Source organism: Balaenoptera musculus, chromosome 12, assembly GCF_009873245.2.
Source record: "Balaenoptera musculus isolate JJ_BM4_2016_0621 chromosome 12, mBalMus1.pri.v3, whole genome shotgun sequence".
NCBI lineage: Eukaryota > Metazoa > Chordata > Mammalia > Artiodactyla > Balaenopteridae > Balaenoptera > Balaenoptera musculus.
Window position 1 is genome coordinate 14650077 of NC_045796.1, and position 25847 is coordinate 14675923.

General features: G+C 43.3%; 1 protein-coding gene across 2 annotated transcripts in view; it reads right to left on the reverse strand.

The window, feature by feature from the left end:
- Nucleotides 1-485: 485 nt before the first annotated feature.
- Nucleotides 486-25847, reverse strand: part of ESR1 (estrogen receptor 1) — a 259834-nt gene continuing 234472 nt past the window's right edge. Inside the window, exons 8-9 of one of the 2 annotated variants that reach the window (XM_036872012.1) lie at nucleotides 9120-9303; nucleotides 486-4986 (exon numbers count right to left, since the gene is read on the reverse strand). In XM_036872012.1, coding sequence (XP_036727907.1) covers nucleotides 4752-4986; nucleotides 9120-9303 — 419 coding nt within the window. In that variant the 3' untranslated portion in view covers nucleotides 486-4751. The remainder of the gene's footprint in view (nucleotides 4987-9119; nucleotides 9304-25847) is intronic. The other variant, XM_036872013.1, reaches the window with a different exon arrangement.

The following is a 25847-nucleotide window of genomic DNA, read 5'->3' on the forward strand; positions in this document are numbered from 1 at the left end:
TGCTTCACGTGCATGATGGGGGAGAGGTTTCCGAGCAACTATGTAAGTTTCAGATCATTCATGTATCCATTCACTCGTTCTTTCTTCTTCCCCGCAAAGAAGGGGTTGGGATCAAGCATTAGAAAACAACTACTATTTTAATGAGCACCTCATATAATCTTCACAATTGCCCTGTGAATTAGGTGTTACTATCACCATTTTGTTGATGAGGAAGCAGAGGCTCTGAAAATTCATGACCAATGGTCATAAAACTTGTATGTGCCGGAGCCAAGAAGTATGGCCAGGGCTGCCTGATTCTAAGGTCCACACATTCCCTTCTGTGCCTGGGTTGGGGTGGGAGGTAGGTGGGGTTGGAGGGGAGCCTGGCATCAGACTGATCATCTGCATTCACTGTGCTCTACAGATGCATGTCACCACCTTGATCCTTGATCTTGGGCAGTGCTGAACCACCAGCAAGAAGGGAGCTGACAAAAAAACCAAACGTCTTTCATTTAATTCTTTATTTGAACACCAAATAGGTAGAGAAAATTGTTTAAGGTGCTTGAGCATCCCACTGGATTCTTTACTTTCTTTAAGGTGCAAAAGAGGTTTACAAGTGTGTTTCATTAAACAAAGCAAAGCTGCAACAAAACAGAATCACATCAATAATAGTATGCATCGGCAAAAGGGCATATTAATCCATCAAACACAATTTGGCATTTGAGCTTTTCCCCGTAAAACAAGAGCTCTACACTGAAGAATTTGTAGTGCACAAAAAGCATTGTTTATAAGCTGTGAGAGAACATAAACTGGCATAATGTCACTTATTAATTCAAGTCTCTATGACCAATGACCTCTCTGTGAATGCAAAGGGGTCCGTGCCTCAGGCACCTGCTCATGGGGCTGTATGTGGTTTCCAGGGTACACAGCTCTGTAAAAACACACTGAAGATGGGTTTGAAACATGGCAGCATTTACATATTTAAAAAGTTCAGGCACATTTGGATGCAAAAAAAAAAAAAAAAAAGAATAGAAATTTTTCTTGAATCTCTGAAAGACAGTGCAAATTGAAGTGCCATAATAGAGGCAGCAGGTACTTAGAAAACAATTTTAAGTGACTTAGAAAGAGGCCACACTCACTTTAATCCAAATGGAAAGGAACTGCAGTTAGAAACAGAGATAACACTAATGAAAAGGTGGATATTTGGGACCACAGTTAAAGTCATTTGCTCCAGTTGAGAGTAAGTTTTCAGGGAGTTCATCCCGGAGGTGTGCAGTGTCATCTGAATCATCCTCCCAAGACTTGCACCAAAGAGAATCACGGTTGTCTCAGAAGCTACGTATGACTCTATTCGTCTTTCCAATAACTAGCTTCCTGAAGCAAATTTGCCTGTGAATATCAGACATTACTATGGTCCCAGTGATCACTCCCAGTATCCACAGTCCACCGCAGAGTTGGGAAGTATGAATAGGAAGGGATTTGGAATTGGTTTCATGAACCAGTGGCCTAAATCAACGGCCCTTTCAGTGTATAAGATTTTAACGCAAGAACATCTTAATGGGATCATAAGTAAATTATCAGTAAGTCCCTTATTTGTTCAGCCCCCAAAAGGCATAAGATATGGCATGGTTAAAGATAGTTGTAAGGTTAATAGGGAAATCTAATCAACGACTACACTTCCTTAGGGGCTGGATTTTGCAACCTACGTAGGGTCTTCTCTTTGGATGAACTAGCCTCTCTGTTGCATGACAGCATTGCAGAATCATTACCGCAAGCCTGGAGCTAGGCAATGGCTAAAAGAAACACAGACCACTAGCTATTCCTTGGACTGTACTGCAGACGCCACTAGTTCTTCCCTAGAACTCAAGCTGCCATTGTATCTGAATGGCTGTCAGATACAGCTACTTATTTGTGGTTAACAGGGCACAAGTGAAATACTGAACCCTGGTGCATACCCCAGGCGCCAGTATTGATCTGCTTCAAAATACTTTCAAGACTCTTATTATGATATTTCCCATTCTTCAAATTCCTAAACCCACTTCCCCACCCTACCCTAACCCACCCACCCCACCCCGATCGACCATGGCTTTCAAACTTTAAATTGTCTCAGAGTGGGGGGAAAAAATACAGCATATTCCCTACACCCAAGAGTAATGTCAGCGGCAAAGTATCAGCTGTCCATTAGTGGCACTTCAAATAAGAAGAGATTTTTAAAATTACTTGAAACTCCCGGGCTAACATACCAACCATCTGGTGTTCTCTGCCCCATTTCAAATGTAGTAGTATCTTAACATGAATACAAACATCTCAGATGAATAATGTAAAACCCTCCACTGGATTATTGTTTGGATTTAGCTGGTATTACATCACCTATAGTCCTAGAATTTTTTTTGTTGTTTTTATTTTTTTTAAAAGAAAATCTAAGTATAAACATTAAAAAGAACCCACTGACCCATTCACTACTGTCCAAAAATATTACTACTTATATTTTGGTAAAGCAAAATTAGCTGCCCTGAATAATTTTCCTTTTCAGGCATAATCTCTGCTACATATGATTGTCTATCATTCAGTATCCAACAATAGGCATCTGGATTAGTGCTATTTTGTCTACTGTGGATATAAAAGTTGATATGAAATGTGATCTTCATTTAAATGAATAATCACCAGGCCTTAGGCATCAATGACTACATCACAAGGTAGTAATACAAAAAAAGTAAACATTTTTCCTTGGTTTTGAATGTTAACCCAGTCAAATTAAATCCAGAACAGAATTACTACATTCAATTGTCTGACAAACAAGCATTGCAATTTCAAAAAAATATATATTATACTATATAAGGTGCTTCTTAAACAAAAACAACAAAAGAATTATGTTCTAAACATTCTTACTGCAGATATTGATACATAAAATTGCCCCCAAATTTAGATGCACTTGTGAAAAAAAACTTGTTTTTTTTTTTGGCCCTCCCAGGTTCCCAGTCCTTTGGTGATCACTGATTGGGTCATTGGAAATGGATGAAATCCGCTTTTGAAACGGGCATCCCAAGAGAAGCCCTAGAAGCTTGGCTGGGTTGTTGGCTAACACATTGCCTATCACTGGGGTTTGAGTTACAGACAATGCGGTCACCAGAGGAAACCAAACTTTCTTTTTAGCTGAAAAGGGGAAATAATCCATAATTGCTTTAGAGAAGCAAAGACCCAGGGAAATCTGCCCTGTGGCTGGCGTAGGCCTCTCTTGTTTAGCCTATAGGTTTAAGGATTCCTGTGGCCCAATTCTAGTCTTGCTTTCTTGGCTTATGAAGGTTAATGAAATAGACTCTAGGGAAGCTTGTTTGTTTGTTTGTTTGTTTTTCCCCTCAAGGCCAAACCCTGATTTTTGGATGAGCTCTGAACAACCAAGGGCAGGTGTGGTCTGACCAGGCCCCAGGCAGCCTGAGTTCGGAGCGCTCCAGTCCTGGCCCTCCTCCCCGGCTCAGAGTGTGCCTCCAACCTGGGCCATGCGGGGAGATGAGGAAGAGGAGGACTGCCCCGTGGACCCCAGGGCAGCCCCGCAGTGCAGTATGGGGTCTGCCAGTAGCACTCCTAAGCGGCTGCAGCCTGTGGCAGCGCCACCCCGAGCCTCACAGTTTTATCCAGTTTCTGCCCTGCTTTCCTCTTTGGTCTCTAGTACCTACAAGAATCGTGCACATTTACTATTAAGCCCAGTGCTCCAGGGCTAAAAGTGTCACCAGGGTGCCTGCGCATTTAAACTGCCCTTGGTCATAGCCTGGGCGCTACACCTGACTAATTCACCTTGTAAGTTACACACCAGGAAGAGCCGAGCAGAGCGCCCTCTGCTGATAAGAGTGAGATCACACCAGAACAGGTCCTGAAGCCCATTTACTGCAAGTCCTGGGGGGGGAGAGGGCTTTCTTTTATAAAATGAAAAAAAAAACAAAAAACAAGAATTTATCTCTCACAAAGAAACTGGTGTATGTGGAGGTGACTTAACTGGGATCAACTTGCTGTTTTCCATGGGTCCATGGGAAGCAAGAATTAATTGGAACCCATGACCTATACCTAGTGCTCTCAAAAGCTAACGGTAAAGCATTCAGCAAATCTGAAGGTGCAGTGTATTTAGCTGACCAAGTCTTGACAATTAGGGGCTCTTCTTTCCCTGTGTGCATCTTGTATTCCTATAGGGGAAGTGGTTGGACAATCACCGGCTGTTCTGCTACAGCCACGCAACAGAGCAGAAGCTTTAAGGTCTGACTTTAATAAAATATGTTACTATAGGAATACAAGAGGATGTTATAATGAACCCTGGACCTAGCTTTCTCCAAGTCAGCAATTAAAGGAGCCACTTTCAATTCTTTCCTGTGGCTTATGCTTAAATAAGATCCATTAAAAAGTGCTTCACATTCACGGAGGTGAAATGTCCACTCTCCAGGCCTTGGGTCACAAGTAGCTAAAGTGCACAGTCATCTGAGCCCAGCTCGTAGACGGAGCTCAGTCATGAAACGCTAAGGGAATCCTCATGCTGAGTAAGGTAGCAAAGGGAGAGAGAGAGACAGAGCTGTTACAAAGAAAGTAGCCCTGGAATCCCTTTGGCTGTTCCCAAAAGAAGGCGTGCCACTTAGAACTGAGCGAGCAAATGAATGGCCACCCATATTAGAAAGCCAGCGCTGGGTGCATGCCAGAGTGTGTGCAGGGGCAGAAGTCGGCTAGAGTGGTGCATGATGTGGGTAAAGTGCGACAGGGATTCTCAGAACCGTGGGGGAGCCGGGGAGCTCTCAGACTGTGGTGGGGAAGTTCTCTGCCTCCCCGGTGATGTAATACGTTTGCCAGGAATGTGATGAAGTTGAGCCGGCGGTGGCCGGCTGGCTCTGGTTCACGTCCTCCGTGGGTGCGCTCCCGAGATTGGCTGGGGCGTGCAGGCGGTGCGCGTCCAGCATCTCCAGCAGCAGGTCATAGAGAGGCACCACGTTCTTGCACTTCATGCTGTACAGATGCTCCATGCCTTTGTTACTGTGGGCGGGAAGACACAGACAGGACCGCTTTAGACCATCCCCAGATCCGGGACTGCTGAAATGCCGAGGAAGGGCAAGTAAGCAAAACCCCAGCGACACTGATATGCCAAACTTTCTTCCTATTTAAAGAGCCAGTTTAGGATTTACTATGCAGGTGAATTTCTTTCCCTCTATCGCAGTTACACCTAAAAAGAGAACAGATGAGATAGGCTGCCATGTAGGAAAGAGTTTTTATTTTTTAATTTAATTAATTAATTTATTTTTAGATTGTTATTTTACTTTATTTTTTATTAATTCTTCTTGGAGTATAGTTGCTTTACAATGCTGTGTTAGTTTCTGCTGTACAGCAAAGTGAATCAGTTACGTATACATACATCCCCTCTTTTTCAGATTTCCAGGAAAGAGCTTTTTAAATGTGCAATAAACCATTCAAGAAGTTCCCTTGCTTCAAACTGTTCAGTTGCTTCCCATGTAACAGAATAAAATCTAAATTTCTGTCCGTGCTATGCAAGGTCCAACTGACATGGTTTGTCCCGCCTCTCTCCCTAGCCTACTCCCTTTAACCACCTAGTTTTCATGCTGGCCCTAAAGAAACAAAGCAAGACTTCCAGACTCAGGGTATCTGCACTTGCTGTCCCCACACCTGGATGAACTTCCCCCAGATCTTCAAATGCCACCTCCTCTGAAAGGCCTTCCATGACCCCAGTGGCATTCGGTTCCAGGCCCTGCAGGTTTAGCCGTTGGTTTTCATGTTACTGTTTTTCTCCCAGCGCTATGACAACCTGAAATTCTCCTATGTGTGTATGTCTGTATGTATGTTTATTCTTGTTCCATAAGCATGTGCACACACACACACACTGCCAACCCACATCCCAACACACATTGTGCAAGTTCGGTGAGGGGCTGCAATTTGTCCATCCTGTAGGTCTCCAACAGTGGCAAAAACATGGTAAATGCTCAGAAAATACGGGATAGATGGACCTAGGGAAATGCATGTAAATGGTGCTTCTCCTTTTACTACTCTCCCCCCGACCCCCAGCCCTGTCCTCCACCAGCTACATCTCTGCTCTGTCCCCACCACACTACCACCAGGAAAAAAAAAAAAAAAACTATTCTCTAGCTTGACATTTCTTTAAAAAGAATCATGGATCATGAGTAGACAGACCAAGAACATCCTAAAAAATATTTGCATTTTCAGTAGGGGAAAAGTCAGCCCTAGCTGGAGATGCGCCATGAAAACACAGCATCAAAGTGATTAGGGCCATATAACACAACCACCTAAATTACGTTTTTCAGTGGGATTTTGTTTTTTTGTTTTTGTTTTAATTTAAAATGCTGTTAAATTTAAATGCCCCTGGATCTGACACCGTCTTCCTCTTGCAACCTAATGAATCACATTTACCATCAGATGAAATCTGGTGTTAAATGCTCTGAATAACAACATATGGCTGGGGCCAAGCTTAACACAACAGAGTTCTGTGATTTAGATTGGCTGTAGTGAGGCACCATAATATTGTTGTTGGTATGTGGGTGTGTGTATGTGTGAGAGAGTGAGAGAGAGAAAGCTCAAAGCTTGCAATAGAATAGCAACTTCTCTCCAGCTCGTCACACAATTCAAACAGGAACTCTCGCTGCCGTTGCCCTTGGCCACGTGTTGCCAGTAAAACTAGCAAGGCCTGTATATGCAGTGCAAATATACTTGGTATTAACTAATTAGGCTGGCTAATGCTGACAAGCAGTTAATGGATTTGAAAATTCAGCAATTCCTACCAACAAAAAAAAAATCCTCATCTGTGATACATGGTTTCTACATCAGTGAAATTCCTAGCTTGGAGTAGAGCTAATACATTTTCTTCAAGGGGAAGGTTACTCTCTCGGTCAGGAAATTTGGTAGGGGGTTATGTTATTCTGATCTATCCCCCTCTTCCCTCTGTGTAATATTCATCAAAAGAAATGGATGAGAAAGGACTGAAAATGTGTACTCCAAATGCAGTCACCTACTCAACTTGGCCAATGTGAGTCCTTCATCTGTGACACAGGGATTCTTGGGGACTCCCTGAGAACAGAGACTGCAGTCACTTTCTCCCCAACTTTGCCAATTGAAAGCCATCATTTGTGAATTTCAAATTCATAGGAAAAACCTCAGGTAATTTGTTCATTCATTCATTTATACACTCATTCACTCAGGAATAATGTTGTGAGCATATACGACATGTAAGGCACTGTGGGACATACAAAGAAAGATACATTTATTTTCTCAAGAAGCTAACAGTTGGCAAAGTTATCTCCAGAAAAGGAGGCACCTGGGACTTTGATGGGATGAACTTCTTGCCATTTGACTCAGTCTCAAGGTCTGAAGACCCCTTAAAAATTAATCTAACTCTTTCTAGACACCTTGGCCCTTCCCTCATAGCCACTAAGAAACAGAATCTCTTTTTCATCCTGGGGTTCTGGTGTAAGCACAAGGTCATAGAGACTTCATCATGCAGGAGTGTCATTACTTCACCACTGTTGTGGCCTTTCTGGAGTAAAGAATCCGATACTTTCTTCATCTCTTCCCTGCAGGCTGGGTTCTGTTCACGGGAATGGTACCCACTAAGCCTCTGGCCAGCCATTTAGAATGGAAACAAGGCCACTTTTACCTTCTGGCACAGAAAGGCTCTATTTCCTCTGCTATCGTCCTTCTATAGAAAGTATTTATTGAGTAGTTACTACATGCCAAGCCCTATGCTAGGTGGTACTGGGTACACAGAATAAGCAAAACGGGTTGTGATAACTGCCTCACAGAGTTTACAGTCTAATGGTGCTGAAAGATAAAAAATGAGCAGTAACAATCAGGAAGAACAGGGTATAAATCTCACCTAGGTGTTAAGGGTCAGGAGATGCTTCCTGCAAGCAGTCGTATCTAAGCTATGATAGATTAGCTTACTGCTCAGAAAGATTCACTCTCTGTGCCATGTGTCCATGATCCTTGACTTTGGGCTTTATCATGTGACTTGCTTGGCCAGTGGAATGTTCGTGGACATGACTTAACTAAAAGATTAAAATGCACTTCCCCAAACAGACTCACTTTCTTGTGCCTCTGCCATCAATATGAGGAGAACATGTCCCAGCTCTCCTGTGGCTACAAGGAGGGCAAGAGGCACACAGGGTAGTCACCTGGCCAACCTTCAGGCCTGCAGCTAGATGCAGAGTCTCCCAGCTGTGCCCTGCTTCCATCAGCTGACCCGCAGATGTGTACGTGAGCCCAGAGGAGGTAAACAGCTGCGCAGCCTATCTGCAACCTGAAGTGGAAGTCCCCCTTGACTCAGAGAACAGCTGATTAGGGCTACAGCCCAGACTACCAGGAAGTCCTAAAAGTTAAGTAAGGCTAGAGCATAAGAAGGAATATAAGCAAAATAAATGGATTTATACTTTCATCTAAAAGCAATGGGAAGCCATTTCAAGGCTTTAAGTAGGAAAGCAATGTGATAAGATTAGGTATCAGAATGATCACACTGGCTCTACTGTGGAGAATGGATTAGAAAGGCTCTGAGATGAAGACAGGGAGACAGGTTAGGCAGCTGGGGCAGAAATCCAGGAGGAGATGATGGTGGCTCGGGCAAGGGTAATGGCAACGGGGGTGACAAGAATGGATTGAGAGGGATGGAGGAGTCAACGCTGACCAGCCACGAGGCGTTTGGACCCAGAGTCCCTCATTTAGAATTTCCACTTGTAAGTAAGGAGAGTGCGGCACAGGAACAGTAATGGACGTGCGCAGTGCTTTCCGAGGACGAGTGTGCTCGCAGACTTCCCCTGATTGGCTGGGGCAGAGTGAACAACCAAACGGGACCCTCCTCCCCTGAGCTGCACGCTGCACACTCTTCCCCGGCTTAAGATCTTGCGCATGCGCCAAACTGAGCGTTTAAGTATCATCTCCTCTCTGAAGGCTTCTCTGACACCCGCCCACACCCCATACAGAGTTACTGCCTCCCTCTGCTAGCCTCCCACAGCCTTTATGCTATGTGCCGGGAACCGTCCCGAGTGTGTTATCTGTTCTCAGGCATCAGCCCGTCCTGGGCCAGCTGTAACATATTGTTGGGGGCTTGATTTCTTTACGTCTCTCCCATGGGAAACCCAAGGACGCCTCACCTCATGTGCCTGATGTGAGAGAGGATGAGGAGGAGCTGGGCCAGACGCCGGTGCTGTTGCTGCAGAGTCAGGCCCGCTTTGGCCATCAGATGGATCAAGGTGTCTGTGATCTTGTCCAGGACACGGTGGATATGGTCCTTCTCTTCCAGAGACTTCAGGGTGCTGGACAGAAATGTGTACACTCCTGAATGTGCAGAGAGAGAGTGAGAGAGAGAAGCTCAAAGAGGATGAGGTCCAGGAAGCTGGGCATGTGCGTGGGACGTAAGACTCAGCCAGTGCCCCTCCCCCCACCCCGCCCCCTCCCGGCAACGGGGAAGTTCGCGATCTATTCGGTCCAGGCAACCACGCAAAATTCCTTAGGAATGTACGTGTGTGAGAGCACGTGTTTAGGAAACTCATGTGGCCCCCTGTGTGGGAGCCAGTTTCCAGGATTTGTCATCAAGATTCCCTGGAAAGGCACTGTTCGCCTTGGGGCCGTGATGGTTAATACCAACCACCTCTCCTCTGACACGCCTGTCACCAACGCTAACGACAACTCCACGAAGGAGGCATTAGTGTTCCTTTTCACATGAAGAATCCGAAGGGCAGAGAGCTGCATTAACCTGCTGAGCAAACTCGACGGGATGGAGCAGAGTGGAGAATGAGCCAGTGTGCTGACTCTGCATCCGGTTTTATAGCGGAGACTCTGAGACACGTGACCTCTCCGTGAGAGGCACGGAGAGAGCAAAAGTGATTTGCTAAGTGACTGACAGGCAATTTTTCCAGGTAGGATTTAATTTTCTGCTACAGTTCAGGTCAGCTTTGGGGCCTTCGTACTTTTCATCCTCAGCTGAAAGGTTTATGATGGGAGGGTAGAGAGGACCCCAGGAACTGCTGTTTTTCACTGCCAGGCATGTTTTTTTTTTTTCCCCCCCCTCTTGCCTTTCTTCTGGTAATAAATCCTGCTCTCGGGGCCACAGATAGACTCAAGGCTGAAATTAGACAATCAGGTCACTCTATCCTTTTGGATAGTATTAGCCCCGAGATAGACAACCAGAGCTTTCTCTGAGCTTGTATATGGAAGTTGTGGGCGGAAGTTCCTTCCTCTAGGGTGGAGGCACCGGGAGGATGAGAATGTGGGACTTGTAAGCGCCATCTTCCAGGTACGTGGAGCTCCCCCTGCAGAATGGAACCCAGCAGCGACCAGCAGAGGCGATAGTTACGCGGGGGAGGCAGGAGGGGGGAGGGGAGGGAAGGGAGAAATCCTGCTTCCTGTCATAAGGTCCTGGTTCTTACTTTTTTCATTTGACCTTAGAGCTTCCATAATGTCCTTTCTAACACATGAATCCATAAATCCCCTGTTTGCTTAAGGTAGTGTTAGTGGGGTTTCTGTCACTTGCAACTGAAAGAATCCTGACTCTTTGACTTAAGTTGTGAGCTCAGCCCAAGGAGCAGAGGAAGGTGAGTGATAAAGAGGTGAGAAGTACTGAAAGCAAAAGGAGGGCAGGATGGAGTATTCTTGTCTTGGGACCACAACGATGGCTGTTCTATCAAGTAAACACTGCAGAAATCAGCTCAACCTACCCAAACGCATCATCTCGCAGGGGGCAGATGACGCGGTATTTTTCTCAAGATGTACGTCTATTTAGCAACATTTTTTTTTTTTGGTCTTACGAGCCCACTGGCCCACCCATAAGTATATTTCTTCTCCTCCCCTCCCCCCATCCTCACTGGTATTTTCAAGTTAAAGGCCCCCAAGTTTATGAATCCCCGACTTTGTACTTGTAACGCAGTATGAGTTACTGCTCACACAGCAGCCTGTAGGTTGGGAATGGGGAAAACACCCACACAGAGGAACTTACAGTAAATACAGTTGTAATTGCCTGGAATGGAAAAGGGCTAATATTTAAAACAAATACAACAATAGCAAAACCAGAATGGTCAGGCTCTTGGCTTACAGGCACTAGAATAGAATAATGTAGTTTTGATACCCAGAGGCACTCTGATCCAAAGGAAATTGAGCACAGAATGAGTAAGCAGTGGACAGGCAGTGGGATGAGAAAGAAATTGCTGGATTACTTATGTTCCGTGTGGGCTTCTGAGAAAGACTGTGTCCACTAGAAAAATGAGCAAATGTCTAGTGGCCTTGGTGTTGGCCAGGAGGTAACGGATGGCAAGGGAGGTGTGTGCCAGTGGGTTGAGGGGTCAGGGGCAGCCTCTCCAGAGCCCCACGGCCATGCCTCTCCCTGCCCTCATGTCATCACACACATTCTAGCCTCGCATCTCTTAGAGGCCCTGTGTCTGGCTGGATGTCCTGGGAACCTGCCCAGGCCACAGAGCTGAGTTAATCCAACTTGGATGATGTGTTTTCTACCAGTTTCCTTTTTTGTTACCACCCAGGATGCTGGCCTCGTTCACCAATAATCCCATTCTTGTTCAAGGAAACCACAGAACCAAGGAGCTTCCATGTCCCCACGTGGGAAGGTGACACTCGGCGGCACCTGCTCCTCCTGCTTGCGTGCACTGGGTGAGGGCACCCTGTGCGGAATCACGGGCGTCCTGAGGGCCTGCGTTGCACTCTGCCCTCTCCTGTGGAGGTAAGAGCCTTGGCACTCAGGCTCTGGGGAGTGTGCTTTTCCCTTGTGCTGCTGGTTCCGCATCCTCCCGTGGGCTCCTCCCTCCCGCATGCTCTCATTGAGAACCTACTGTGTGCGGACAGCGTGTCCTGAGATAGGGATTCCAAGCCTTATTTTCTTTTAAGCATTAATGTCTTAAGAGCAGCTATTGCCTGTGGAGGAAGGATTTCTTAACACTGACTCTCGGGCTGCAAGCCATTCTCAGAACAAGCCTGTTTTTCTAGTCCTGTTTTGGCACCAACACAGCTTATCATCTCATCCTTGTGAGATGCTTCCTAGCCGTGCAAATATACTTTGAAATAAATATACAGTCCTGTTGAAATGCCAGTAATTGACAACTGCAGCCATCTTCCTTTTGGGTTTTTCTGGCAAAAAACGTGGTCCGTGTTTGCTGCCTTTTGCCCCTAAGGGGCCGGTGGAGAGAAACAACAGAAATCCCAATTCCCAGAATGCTTCAGGTGCTCTGGCAAAAGCCAAACAGGGTTCCCGGTAATTTCCATATCCCAGGTGGTCCCTGCCACCCTGGACAGCTGCGCCAGTGTTCCCAGCAGCACGGAGCCAGTGATCAGACAGTGCGAGCCTTCAGAAAGAGTCTTACAACAAGGCAGGCTTTTGCAACTCCCCAGGCTGCTCCAAATCCCAAAGATGGAAAAAAACAATCTGTATGTCATTATCCAGTCTTGAAGTGCTGTTGGCAGATCTGAGCCTCTACGTATTCTGAATCTTGCAGCCAACATTGGGAGCTTTTAGGAAGAGTCTATGGAGAAAGCGGGTGGCAGAAAAGAATGGGGAGCGGGACACCCCATAGACAAGAGATCTCAGCCTTTCTCCCTCTCTGGCTCTCAGTGACCCTTGCTCTTGCTTTCTCCCTCCTTCTCTTTCTCTGCTTGGACACTCTCTTCCTTCCTTCCTCCTTTTTGCTCCACCCCACGGGAACACCCTTGCCACCCCGCATCACTTTTCCAGGTGACGGAGTCTTCCACAGGCTGGAAGAATGCAGGTATGGACACGGTGGTGCATGTGTGCATGTGACTGCGTCCAGAGGAAACACTAGCACAGCCCAAGGTCCCGAACATCCGGCCGCTGACCTCCACTGAGGGGCACATCTAACTGTTCCCGGAGAAGTGTGGAAGGCTGAGGCTCACCAGATGCTTGAGGACAAAGTCTTCAAGTAAGGCCATTTTCTTTTTTGTCTTTTCCAGAAGGAAGAACGTGACAACGGACCCTGGGACAGTCATTCCATCTATAGCAGCTGGACCAGAAGAGCAAAGGGAATGACTCAAAGGAAAAAAAGAGTGAAGAAAACTCCTCAAACCCACAGCTGTAAGTGGTCTAGGCCAGAAAGCTGCCATTCAACTGGAATAAGAAAGAGCTTCTTTTCGGATCTGGCTCTTGGATGACCCAGGGATTCATCGGCAGATCAGCCTTGAAGGTGGGCTTCTGGGAATGGCTTCCACAACCCAGCGGTGTGTTTGCTCGTAACTGCCTTCAAGGCTGACCGTTTCACAAGCACTGCATCTGTGTTAGCCTTCACCTCCGACTGCGGCCCCTCCTCCTGGTACTTACTGCTGGTCCTGGGGGGGTGTTGGACAGCTCGTGGTCGCTGAAGCCCCTTAGTGGGAAGGGCTGAGTTGGATGTCCTGCAATGTGCGGGACAGTCCCAAACAATGAAGGATGTTTTTCTTGAGTGTCCTACTGAACTAATCCTACTCCAAATGAAAAACTGTAGTGAAAAGTCTTGAAAAGCTTTGGTGAGGCTGTTCCCAAGAGGTCCAGGATGCGAGTTGGCTATAGAGAGGAAAGCTTAAAGGGAATATATTTTCTCAAAATTATCAAATAATTTATTTAATACTTAAATATATTTAATATTTTAATTTAGATTAAATATTAAATTTAAGTTTAATTCAATTTGTCAGTTGAATGTATGATATAAGCCTTCCCACTACACACCTAGTTGAGGCGATTTCAGTGCAGTTGTCTGAGTACTACAAAAGCAACACAACTGGTTGCAAATGTATAGAAGAGATGTAAGGCTCTTCTCAACGAAATTAGAATCCACGATTATAAAATAGTAGACATCAATGAAATATTGTGTTATTGCCTCCCGTGTGTTTTTAAATAATTTTGTAGCATGATAAGAAATCCATTTTATGAAAAGTACATATTAACGTTATTTTGAGGCTCTTGTCGTTCTGTCTTACGCTGACGTTACCTGTAGAGGTTTCCCACACGCTTCTTGATCAACTTCTATATGTATTGCTGTTTCTTTTTCCAACCCATCATCTCTTTTCCATCACTCATCCAGAGGATATGGTCCCCAAGGCCTTTCTACGTGCTAGAAACTGAATATTTGCTTTGAGTATAGTAGATAGGGTATGTATTTCCTATATATGTAAGATAGGGTATATGTTTCTGTTTACTTTGGCACTGGCTTGACCTGCTTTGAGGGGGTTACTTTGTTTGCTTTCGCAGTCTTTAGTTTTTCTTGGCATATTATTACTAAATCAATGTAATTTCTCTCTTCTTATCATATAGAAATAGGTTTTGGTTAGTTTTTCAGTTTTCTTATTCAGGTGTCCCAACTCTACCTCTGCTTTTTCACATGCCTGTATTTCTTGTATAAAAAGGCTTCTAATCATCTTATATCCAAACATTCATTATAAACACATGTAAGCATTTTACTACTTTATCATATTTTCTACTGTAGTCGAGCCTGGGCATCTGCATTAAAAGACATAGCATTTTATTTTAAATTAGTTCAATATTATTCCTCCTTTATGACAGTTGTGAAACTACATGAAATTACATTTTTGTAAAAAAAACAACGTATAGGGATAAACTGTTATCTATTTCGCTTTGGGCTAGTCAAAGGGATATGCATGTTTTATTAGACTGGTATTGGTTCCTGGCAATTGTAAGAGATTTATCCCCAAGCTTTGTGATCCCCAAGCATAGCTGTCTCTCAGACTCTTCTGTGGGGTCTTCCAAGATGTGGCTGCTCAGGTTCCACCCAAATCTGCTGACTGAAAGCTGAGGGTGGAGCTCTTGTATCTGTGCTTCTTAAAAACTCCCCCTTGGGCTTCCCTGGTGGCGCCGTGGTTGAGAATCTGCCTGCCAATGCAGGGGACACGGGTTCGAGCCCTGGTCTGGGAAGATCCCACATGCCGCGGAGCAACTGGGCCCGTGAGCCACAATTACTGAGCCTGCGCGTCTGGAGCCTGTGCTCCGCAACAAGAGAGTCCGCGATAGTGAGAGGCCTGCGCACCGCGATGAAGAGTGGCCCCAGCTTGCCGCAACTAGAGAAAGCCCTCACACAGAAACGAAGACCCAACACAGCCATAAATAAATAAATAAATAAATAATACTTTAAAAACAAAACAAAACAAAAAAGCTCCCCCTTGATGAGTCTGATGCTCATCTAGGATTAGGAATCACATGATTACCATGATTTGTTCTTTTGTGGCTACTACAGTGTAAGCTCTTGAAAACATTGACCGTTATCTTCAGTGAAAAATGCCTTATCATGATGCTGAAGCTACTTTGAGAATGTCCTCTCCTTTCATTTCCTTGCCACATTGTGGTCCTCCATGCTTCTTTCCCCTTTCTGGCTGGGCTGGTTAGAATAGAGATAACTCTTAGGATGACCATGGAAGTCACCCAATTAATACTGCAGAGTCCCTGCACGACCACGTGGAAGAAGGCTCTGACACTAACCTATTCAAGCACCCAGCACTGGTAAGTAAAGAAGAAACAAACCTCCATTTGTTTGGGCCGTTATACATTTTGGGGCCTATTTGTTATAGTTGTCCTACTCTAATGCAATATGAGAAGTGTTTTATGACTTACTGACTGTATAAATGAATACATTTGTATAAAGACAGATGAAGTCAGAGGGACGCTTTGTATACCTCCTTTTGTTGCCATTTTCCACATTTCTAAGGGCTTCAATTGCATAGTCAGAAATTATTTCTCTTCCCAAATGCCAATATTGCCACATTTTGTTATAGAAAGCATGATCTAGATTCTAGAACCGCCTCATCATCCCCTGTCATACTAACCATTCATTCTGAATACTAACATAATTCATAGCAACCAATAAGTTCAAAGAATCAAGAGGTAAGCCCAGGATGCCAGAATGTTTAGTTAGTTATCATTCAAAGATGCAGCTCCCAACATTACTAAGATTTCAGAGATTGCTCTATACCATGCAGGAACTGACTTCTCATTTTATGAATTGTACAAAAAGAGTATTGCGATGAGCAATATTTGTCCATATGTAGGAAACTTCCATCCTTCTACCAATGTGTGATTATTTACTGAAAGGTGAAGAAGTTGTTCATAGCCCAATCCTCGAGCAAACGTTTACTGTTACTCTAGACTTTGTAAGATCTTACACTCCTCCAGGTTGTCTTCTAAGTGGTCTCAGTGAGAGGGATCACAGCGAAGGTCACAACACAACAGGGACCATGGCGGTCTTTTTATTTTGGCATCACTATATACCCGTGACTGCCCTTTTGGCACAGATGACTATGAACTCATCTATGAATGATTCAGTGACATTCATCAATTTAATGTAATTTTTAATGAAATCTAATAGATTTTCTTGAAGGTGAATACTTGGTATATCAATGCATTCAAGCAGACTCAAAAGACAAATCTCTTAATGATTTGAATGATTTCAGATGGTGAAACTGATGAACTGATTTAATTGGCCTGAAAAGAAATCTCAAATGTGCACTTGAAAAAAAAAAAAACAATTTTAGTGGCAGCCATGTGTCTCAGTTTTATATATGAAACTCTTTACTTTTTGTAATAAATAGTTTACTAGCCTTATACCTTTTAGGATGAAGCCATTATGAATCTATATTGCTTAGGAGCCTTCTTTTTGTTAATTATGTCTGTAATATATTAAGAAACAGCCAGGGTTCTGATTTTCCTATTCTCCAGTCAATTACTACCTTTCTGAGGTCAAGAAGAAGACAGTCTGAAGAGACACTTGATGGAAACTGTGCAGCCCATCTAATACAAAGGGGTTTGTTCACAAGGTTCCATGGGGAACGCCTAGTTCAGGTGAGCTAGCCTGGTCTCAGGAGGCCTTGAGGGTTTCACTTTTTTCCCAGAAAAGGCAGGTTAAAACATTCTGGCTGAATTTGTTTCCCTGCATCTCACCTTTTCTCACCTGGCATTTCAAAGACAATGGAGCAACAACGCAGAGCAGGGAGTGGCTCTTTACACACGTTGGGGTAGATTTATTTTCCAAAAATGACCACAACAATATCTCCCATCCGACGTGCATCTCTACAACGTGATCTTGGCACTCCTGTCATGGAGATGGGCGGGTTATGGCCCTCCCTTGAGTCTGGGTGGACCCATGACTTGCTTGCAATCAATAGAATGGAATAGAGGTGACGCCACCTGGCTTCTAAGGTATGACATGCCTGTCATACAAGGCATACAGCTTCTGCCTGTCATCTGGGACACTTGCTTCTGGAGGCCTCACCGTCTTGTAAGGGGTACAGTGCAACAGGTAGTGAAGAAGCCAAGGCCACAGATAAGCATCCCAGTGGACAGCTCCAGCTGATGTCCCAGCCAACAGCCAGCATCAATCGCTGGCGTGTGAATAAAGTCCTTTAAGATGTCTCTGGCCCACGACTATCAAATTACTCCCAGTGGATGACCCTCACCTGCAGCCCCAGACATGGTGGAGAAGAAACAGTCCATGCCCTCTGTGCTCTATCCAAATCCATGACTAATAGTATCCAAACCTTTTTTTTCTTTTTTTAGCCATTAAGTTTTGGGGTAATTTATTATACAGCAGCAGTAAACAGAGCACACCTGGATATCTGCACCAGACATTCAGGGAGGAAAATGACCCAGAACCAGCAAATTGGAGACTAGACTCCTGATCTGGAACATCATGAGATGAAACAGCATTTGAATACTTCCTGCTCCACATTATGAATCCTACAGCGTCTCAATGCCTTGGCCCAGTCCTGACCTTCACTCTTGTTAGTATAATGGTCAGGGCTTGAGCCCATCCTATCAGACCCTGTACACAGTTAACAATTTTCATAGGAGGCCTTTATCCCTAACAACTGCCCAGCTGATTATCAAAATATATGGATCTTCCCTTAACTGGCAACCTCAAATATCTGCACCCTACTTTCTTATCAGAGAATAAAACACTCAAATTCTCAGTTGCATAATCTTGATCGAGTGCTGGTTGTGAGAAATAGACCTTGTCAAGATGTGCCTAAAGGAGAGTTTTTATGTGGAACAACTAGTCTATTTTATTTTATTTTTATTAAAAGCCAGTGGAGCTTATAATAGAATGTGTTCCCTTTGCTTTGGCCCAGCAAAGGAAACTGAGAGCCAAATTTGTGGCCCACTCCTAGCAACTGTACAGATGGACCACTGTGTGCTAATCTGACTCCTGAATTTATTATTTTCTTCACATTATTTTCCTTTTTTTCAGATTGTGTTAATTACTGCCTTACTCCCTCTGCATCACATGAAATTTAGTAAGCCAGTTCTAATCCTCTGTGGAATAGGCAATGTATAAACAAAATAATGAACCGGACACCCCTCCCTCCTCTGCCAAGTTAATAAACTGGGTTAGTGTGAATACAGATGTTTATAAAACATCATTAAACGTTCATCTGACTTAACTGCAAAGCCATAAAAAATGACATATGACCTAAGAATATATAGTTGGTTGAATGCACATGTTCACATCATCCTGAGTTGAACAGCACTATTTAAAAACCCTGTGATGAGCAACGCTGATCACTGTGAAGTGACACCTTCTTGTGTGACTCTAAAGTCCACCTCTTCTTGGTGCTGGTTTGCATATTTATCTCCAGAACCACAAAGATTCAGATATATTTTTTTCCCCTTTTTTCCTAGATAGAGAATCAAAATGGCGAAATGGCTGATAGTTCTTGCTGATTATTTTGAAAAAGATAATTAGTGTCCAAAATTACTATTTCAGAAAGATAAGTGGACATGTAGATGATACCTATTCTTCAGATGTATCAGTTCCATCATTTTAAGTGAGCTCTACAGTAGATGAAAATTGTGTTGAAAAAGTATCACATGACTGTGACAGGCTTATCTCATTTCTCCTTAATAGAGCCTTGTGAAAGGACATATTACCTTGCAAAAAGGAGACACAGAATTCCAGAATTATGGATTTAAGTTCAGTGTTTTTCAAACCATTTTGAGAATCAAAATCCTTTTAAAAGAGTGAACTTCACATGAAACAGTCACATAGTTTATAAACTGAATGAAGTCAAACTTCTCTGATTAAAGCAGGAGAAAGGGAGCGGGGGAGACTGGAGCCTGCTCCCTCAGCCCCTCCTCCTCAGCCTCACGTCCCCATCCTCTGGTGACCAGAGGCTCCTTCTGAAACATGAGGCTCTAGCAGAAGGTTTACAAAGCACTGATCTCAGGACGATGCCAAGTCAAGCCACAGACTGGGAGAAAATATTTGCAAAAGACACCTTTGCTAAAGGACTCTTAGCAAAATACTCAAAGAACTTGAAACTCAACAAAAAGAAAACCAACAACCCAATTAAAAAATGGGCAAAAGACCTGATACTTCACCGAAGAAGATATAGAAATGGAAAATAAGTATATGAAAAGATGCTTCACATCATATGCCAGTAGAGAACTGAAAATTGGAACAACAATGAGATACTGCTACAGGTCTATTAAAATGACCGAAGTCTAAAACACTGACAACAGCAAATGCTGGCGAGGATGTGGGGCAACAGGAACCCTCACTCATTACCGGTAGAAATGAAAAATGGTGTAGCCACTTTGGAAGACAGTTCAGCAGACTTTTACAAAACTAAACATACCCTTTCTATATAAGCCAGCAATCATGCTCCTTGGTATTTACCCAAATGAGTTGAACATTCATGTCCACACAAAAACCTGCACATGGATATTTATAGCACCATTAATCATAATTGCCAAAGCTTGGAGGCAAGATGTCCTATAGTAGGTGAATGGATAAACTGTGGTACCTCCAGACAATGGAATATTAGTCAGCGCTAAAAAGAAATGATGCGACAACTACTGAAGCCCACGTGCTGCAACTACTGAAGCCAGTGCTCCGAGAGCCTGTGCTCCACAACAAGAGAAGCCACTGCAGTGAGAAGCCCGCGCACCGCAACGAAGGGTAGACCCCGCTCACCACAGCTAGAGAAAGCCCGCACGCAGCAACGAAGACCCAATGCAGCCAAAAAAAAAAAAAAAAAAAGAGACGAGCTGTCAAGCCGTCAAAAGACATGGAAAAATCTTAAATTCATATTACTGACTGAAAGAAGCCAATCTGAAAAGACTACATAATATATGTTTCCAACTACATGACATTCTAGAAAAGACAAAACTAAGAAGACAGTAAAAAATATATCAGTGGTTTTCAGGGGTTAGGGAAATGGGTGGGTTGAATAGTCAGAGCACAAAGGATTTTTAGGGCAGAATGTCCTAAATGTCCTAAATAACATACAGAGTGGAAACTACTCTGTACAATACTATACTGATGGATACATGTCATTTTACATTTTTTAAAACCCATAGAATGTACAACACCAAGAGTGACCCTTAATGTAAACTATAAACTTTAGGTGATAAAGGTATGTAAACGTTAAGTTCATTGGTTCTAACAAATATACCTCTCTGGTGTGGGATTTTGATAATGAGGGAGACTGGGGGTGGGGTGGAGGGGGGCAGGTTACATGGCAAATCTCTGTACCTCTCCCTCAGCTTTGCTATGAACCTAAAACTGCTGTAAAAAATAAATTCTACAAATAAATAAATAATTTTATTAATTTTTAAAATTGAAGGATAGTTGATTTACAATGTTGTGCCGATCTCTGCGGTACAGCAAAGTGACTCAGTTATACATATAGACATTCTTTAAATAAATAATTTTTAATGTAAAAAGGCCCACTACTGATTCACTCATTAATTTACTTGTTGGGAAACAGAGGCCCAGAGAGGTTAAGGAGCTGGGGCTAGTGGATGCTACTGCTGGGAGGGTTTTCAGACAGAACAGCAAGGCTGGACTTGCCTGAGGTCACCCTGTGGGTAAATAAAGGGCAGAGTTGGAACAAGCACCCAAATACCCCTCACCCCCGGCCAGTACTGAAAGGCTACACAAAGAATTTCCTAACTTCAAGGTTTGTGAGAAACTAGAAATGACTGCCAATAGCCTCGCCTCCAGAGATATTTGAGAAAACTAATAATTTTCCTGGAATGATTTAGGAGCACTCCAGATTTTCCAAACAAGGTGCAAGATGGTGTGGAGAAGAGGTGCTGGTGGACCCAGGCATCTTCTAAGAGTCTCTTTAATTAAGAACATTTACCAAAACGTTAACAATGATTACTTTTGTGCAGTGAAATTATGATTACTTGGGAGATTATTTTTCTTGGTGACTTTTCTGTATTTTCCAAGTTCTCTGCCTCAGGCATGTATGCCTTTCGTAATCTGGTAGAAGAAAATGCTATTGAAAATACAAAGTCAAAGTGCCTTTCATTTCTATTATTTCACAAGCTTTGTCAATGCCTGGACTGACGAGAGGGAAACAGAGCTGGTGATGGATATTCCAAGGACTAAGGAGCTTGCTGTAGGGATATTACTTATTACTATTTTCATAATACTGCTATCATCCCTAAGGCTGTTCGCATTTCTGAAACTCTTCAAGGTTTGCCATTTCGGCAGAAAAGGGAACTAACAAATTTGTTACTAAAGCTTCGGAGAAAAATTTTCTTGGTTGGAAATACCTCCGACATGTCATCGGTAACCTGAGCTACTTATCTAAGTACAGAAAAGATCAGCTTTGTCCCACGAGGACTGGCAAGTTGGAACGCAAAGGAAGCAGAGCATTAAGGTCTTACTAGAAGGTGCTGAGTCCTTGGCTTTAACTGAACACGAAGTTTATAGTATCTCACTCAGAGTAACATCCGCTCTACCAAAAGTAAGGGCTTCACCGTCAAGATGAAAATGCATTTTACATTCTGGGTTTAATTCACCAGTATTGCTGCTGCCAATTTTAAAGAACAAACAAACTGCTCCTGCCGACGCCCCCTCCTGGCAGTCATGCTTAGCCATCCTCGGAGCTGGACCAGGGACCCCAGTGTCTGACTGCTTCCAGCTGCAAGAATCTGGAGACTCGATTGCTCTTGATCCCTGGGATCCATGAGATCAGACAGGGCACTCTTTGAACCAGCAGCTTCTTGATCACCAGAGAAGGGCAAGGCTAGAGCGGTAGTGGGGTCGCATGGTAAGCTGTTCCTCCAAGCTCATTATTGACTAGGAAAGGTCGTGTCAATCACACAACGCCCCAGAACCCAGAGCAAATGAAATCGTTGGAGGAGGCAGGTTGTCCTTCCCGAGATGAGTTTTTAAAGGGAGGTTCACTTACGGCCATTCAACCTCTTGTCTTTCTTTTTATAAATATCCCTCGGTAAAAACAGTGGCAAGGGGACCAAAGGCAGAGGGTAAGATACTAAATGCCAACCCTCTGTGCATCCTGACTGCTTAGAATAAGAGCAGTTCACCAGCACAGTGTCTGTGCGAGTCATAAAATTTAAAAATGACATAACAAGCGCCTATATAGATAATAGATAATAAAATACAACAACATTCTCTGAAGCGATAATTTGCTTCCAGAGGAGTGAGCTTGGGATGCTTGTAATATGATGTTTATAACATGTCCTGCGTAGAAATTCCTGCCTGGGAATTTCCCAGCTGAGCGCAGTAGCTGGGCTGGAGGAAGCTGTCTGCATCCTACCTCTGAGGCGGACGCACCCACCTCTGTCTTCCACATGCATGAAAAGGTTACATTTATGTAAAAGTGCAATTTGATCAAGTTTTCTGGGGCAGTAGGCAATATGTATCAAGAGACAATGACATTTATACTCTTTCACTCAGCAATTCCACTTTGAGAAACATTATCCAAAGTAATAATCACAAGCAGGCAAAAGGCAATTATAAGAATGCAAAACAAGCGTTGTTTATAATAACAAAAGAGAGAAGTCACTTGTGTTTAACAATATCAGATTTGTTAAATAAATGATCTTATATCTTCATGAATGATTATGCCAGCCATTTAAAGTCTTATTTTTATTTATTTATTTTTATTTTTTATTTTTGGCTGTGCGGCTGGCGGGATCCTAGCTCCCCGACCAGGGATTGAACCTGCACCCTTGGCAGCGAAAGCTCAGAGTCCTAACCACCGGACAGCCAGGGAGTTCCCTAAAATCTTATTTTTAAAGAGAGTACATGTGTATGATCCTAATTAACATGGGTAAATATAAAGATGAATATATATACACGCAGTACGAAAAGAAAAGAAAATAGTTTTGAGCACAAATTAAGTGTTAGTCTAAAGTAGGCACTGTATTGTAAAAGCTAACCTGTATTAACAGGTAGGCACTATTATGCTCGCCATTTCATGGACCATGAAACAGGAGCCCAAAGCGTTTAAGTAACTTGTCCAAAGTCATACTACTAAGTAGCAGAAAGGGGATTTGAACTTGGAACTAGACTTCCTTGCTCTTAACCCTTATACTCTATTGCAGTAAGATCCATCAAAAAGTCCACATGGTGGGTTAACCTCAGGTGGTTATTTCCTTAATAATATATTTTGTTATTCTAAAATTATCTAAATTTAACATATTTTTTTGTAATCATAATTTTATTTTTAAAAAGAACAGTTCTGAAGTCAGAAAGAGAAAAACATATACCGTATTCTAACGAATATATATGGAATCTAAAAAAAATATGGTACTGATGATTCTAGTTGCAGGGCAGGAATAAAGAGATAGACGTAGAGAATGGACTTGAGGACACGGGGTGGGAGGGGGAAACTGGGGCGAAGTGAGAGTAGCATCGACATATATACGCTACCAAATGTAAAACAGATAGCTAGTGGGAAGCAGCAGCATAGCACAGGGAGATCAGCTCGGTGCTTTGTGATGACCTAGAGGGGTGGGATAGGGAGGGTGGGAGGGAGGCTCAAGAGAGAGGGGATATGGGGACATATGTATGCATATGACTGATTCACTTTGGTGTACAACAGAAACTAACACAGTATTGTGAAGCAATTATACTCCAATAAAGATCTATTAAAAAAAAAAAAGAGCAATTCTCTTTTTATATCTGTCTTTATCTTAAGATCGTGAGGTCCCTGAGGTAGAAACTGCCTTACTAATCACTGCTACTATAATCACTACTGGTATGACCATGGGGTCACTTTGATGGAGCATCCCTAGGGTCCAGGGAGCCGTCCGCATGGCTCACTTTATGCAAACTAGTATGCAGGAACTACTACTACCTCCCATTTTACAGGTGAGGCAACTAGAGGCAACTTTTCCCTTCCAGCACTTAATGCCTGGAAAAGTAGTAAATCCTCAATAAATGGTAGTTAAGCTAACATATAGTAGCTTATAAATCCATGGATATCACTCAGTTCAGTGGGGGTATTGCTGTCTGTCTTATATGCCAGAAGAAAAACAAAACCTAAAAAGTAGATATAAAGTAAAAACTCAGAGAAAATAGAACCGAAGCAACCTCAAGCTACCTCAACATACAAAAGTAGCCGTATCCCCGGGGGGAAAGTGCTGAAGGAGGCTGGGGCTGATGTGGTGCTCAAGGACCAGGACCCCATGGGAGAGGCAGGGAGTTTGTTTTTCCATCTTTCTTTCAACCCAAGAGAAGCAGTCAGATGTAGCCGTGGGCACACACATGAAAGGCTACACCCAGAAATAGGTCTTCCAACTAAGTGTAGGGGTGTTTGGTTTAGACTGAAAACTTGACAGTCTGACTTTCCATTTAAATGTTTCAGGAAGAATACATATTCCAATATGGCTTTTACTTGTTCAATGAGTATCATGCAAGGAAAGGAAAACCCCATTAAAAAAACAATATTTTATTTCACTTCTGAGCTCAAGAAATTAGTGAGATTTTGTTGCTGTTTTCTCATGGTCTTCTTCAGTTCAAGTGTCAACACACATTTAGATTTATAGTTCAATGTGCCAGGCATGAGGGCAAAGAGAGGGCATCTATGGCCCTTCCAAATATAGGGCCTGAGTGTAATTCTTGTCCTATGATTAGAACAGGGAGATCTTGACAGCAAAGTCTCTGCAGGATATTAGATCACATAATATTTTCCCTCTAAAAAAACAACAGATTATAATAGTAATGATGATATTAGCTCATATTTTTAAGCTATCTTGTTATGTCGTGACAAACCTTTGGGTTAACAGGACTGTTTAGAATTACTATTTCTATTTTATAGTTGAGGAGACCAGTGAAGAGAGGTCCAGTGGCTTGATGAGACCCTGTTAGTTTAATGGTGGAGCCAGAACTTTCCCTCTTGCCTTTCTTCTGACTCCAGCCAAGTCCAACTCACCCTAATGACTCAGCTGAAGCATCGGTGCTCAGGTAAGGACCCTGCTGTCCGTCTCTGCGGACACTCTGCTTCCCTTCATCGTGACATTCTCTTATCTCATGACATTGAAATGATCTGTTAATTGCCTGTGTCCCCTGCCCAAGCCAATGTGTGAAAGACAGGCCTCCATTTCCTGTCCCCCATGCTGGGCAATGTTCTTTCTGAGAACTAGCAGTTTTCCCCCACAGTTTGCAGAATGGTTCATTTTATAATGTACTAGAGAACTAGTTTAACTTAGCAGACATTTCATCACCTACAGCAGTCGTTTTCAAACTAATTTCCACACACTGCTGAGAATTAAAAGAGGATTCTCAAAGGTCCTTAAACTGTCTCTTGGCCTTTTAAAATTGTGCGCTTTTATCTTAACAATATTCTAAAAAATATCATTAAGACATTAATTTCAGAATGTTCTATGTCAGTTAGATCAAGAGTTCTCAGTCCTGGTGAGACTGAAGTCTTGGTGGGAGCTTTAAACAAATACCGATATTCATGGTTAATGATATCGGAATCTCTGGGAAGGGTCCCCGCAACAGAATTTTTTCAAAGACCCCCCCCAGAGGATGGAAACGTGTGGAGTATTGAGATGGACCCATCTAAATAATCCATATCATCTTTGACTGTTTCCTAAGTTACATATTTTTCACCCGTGC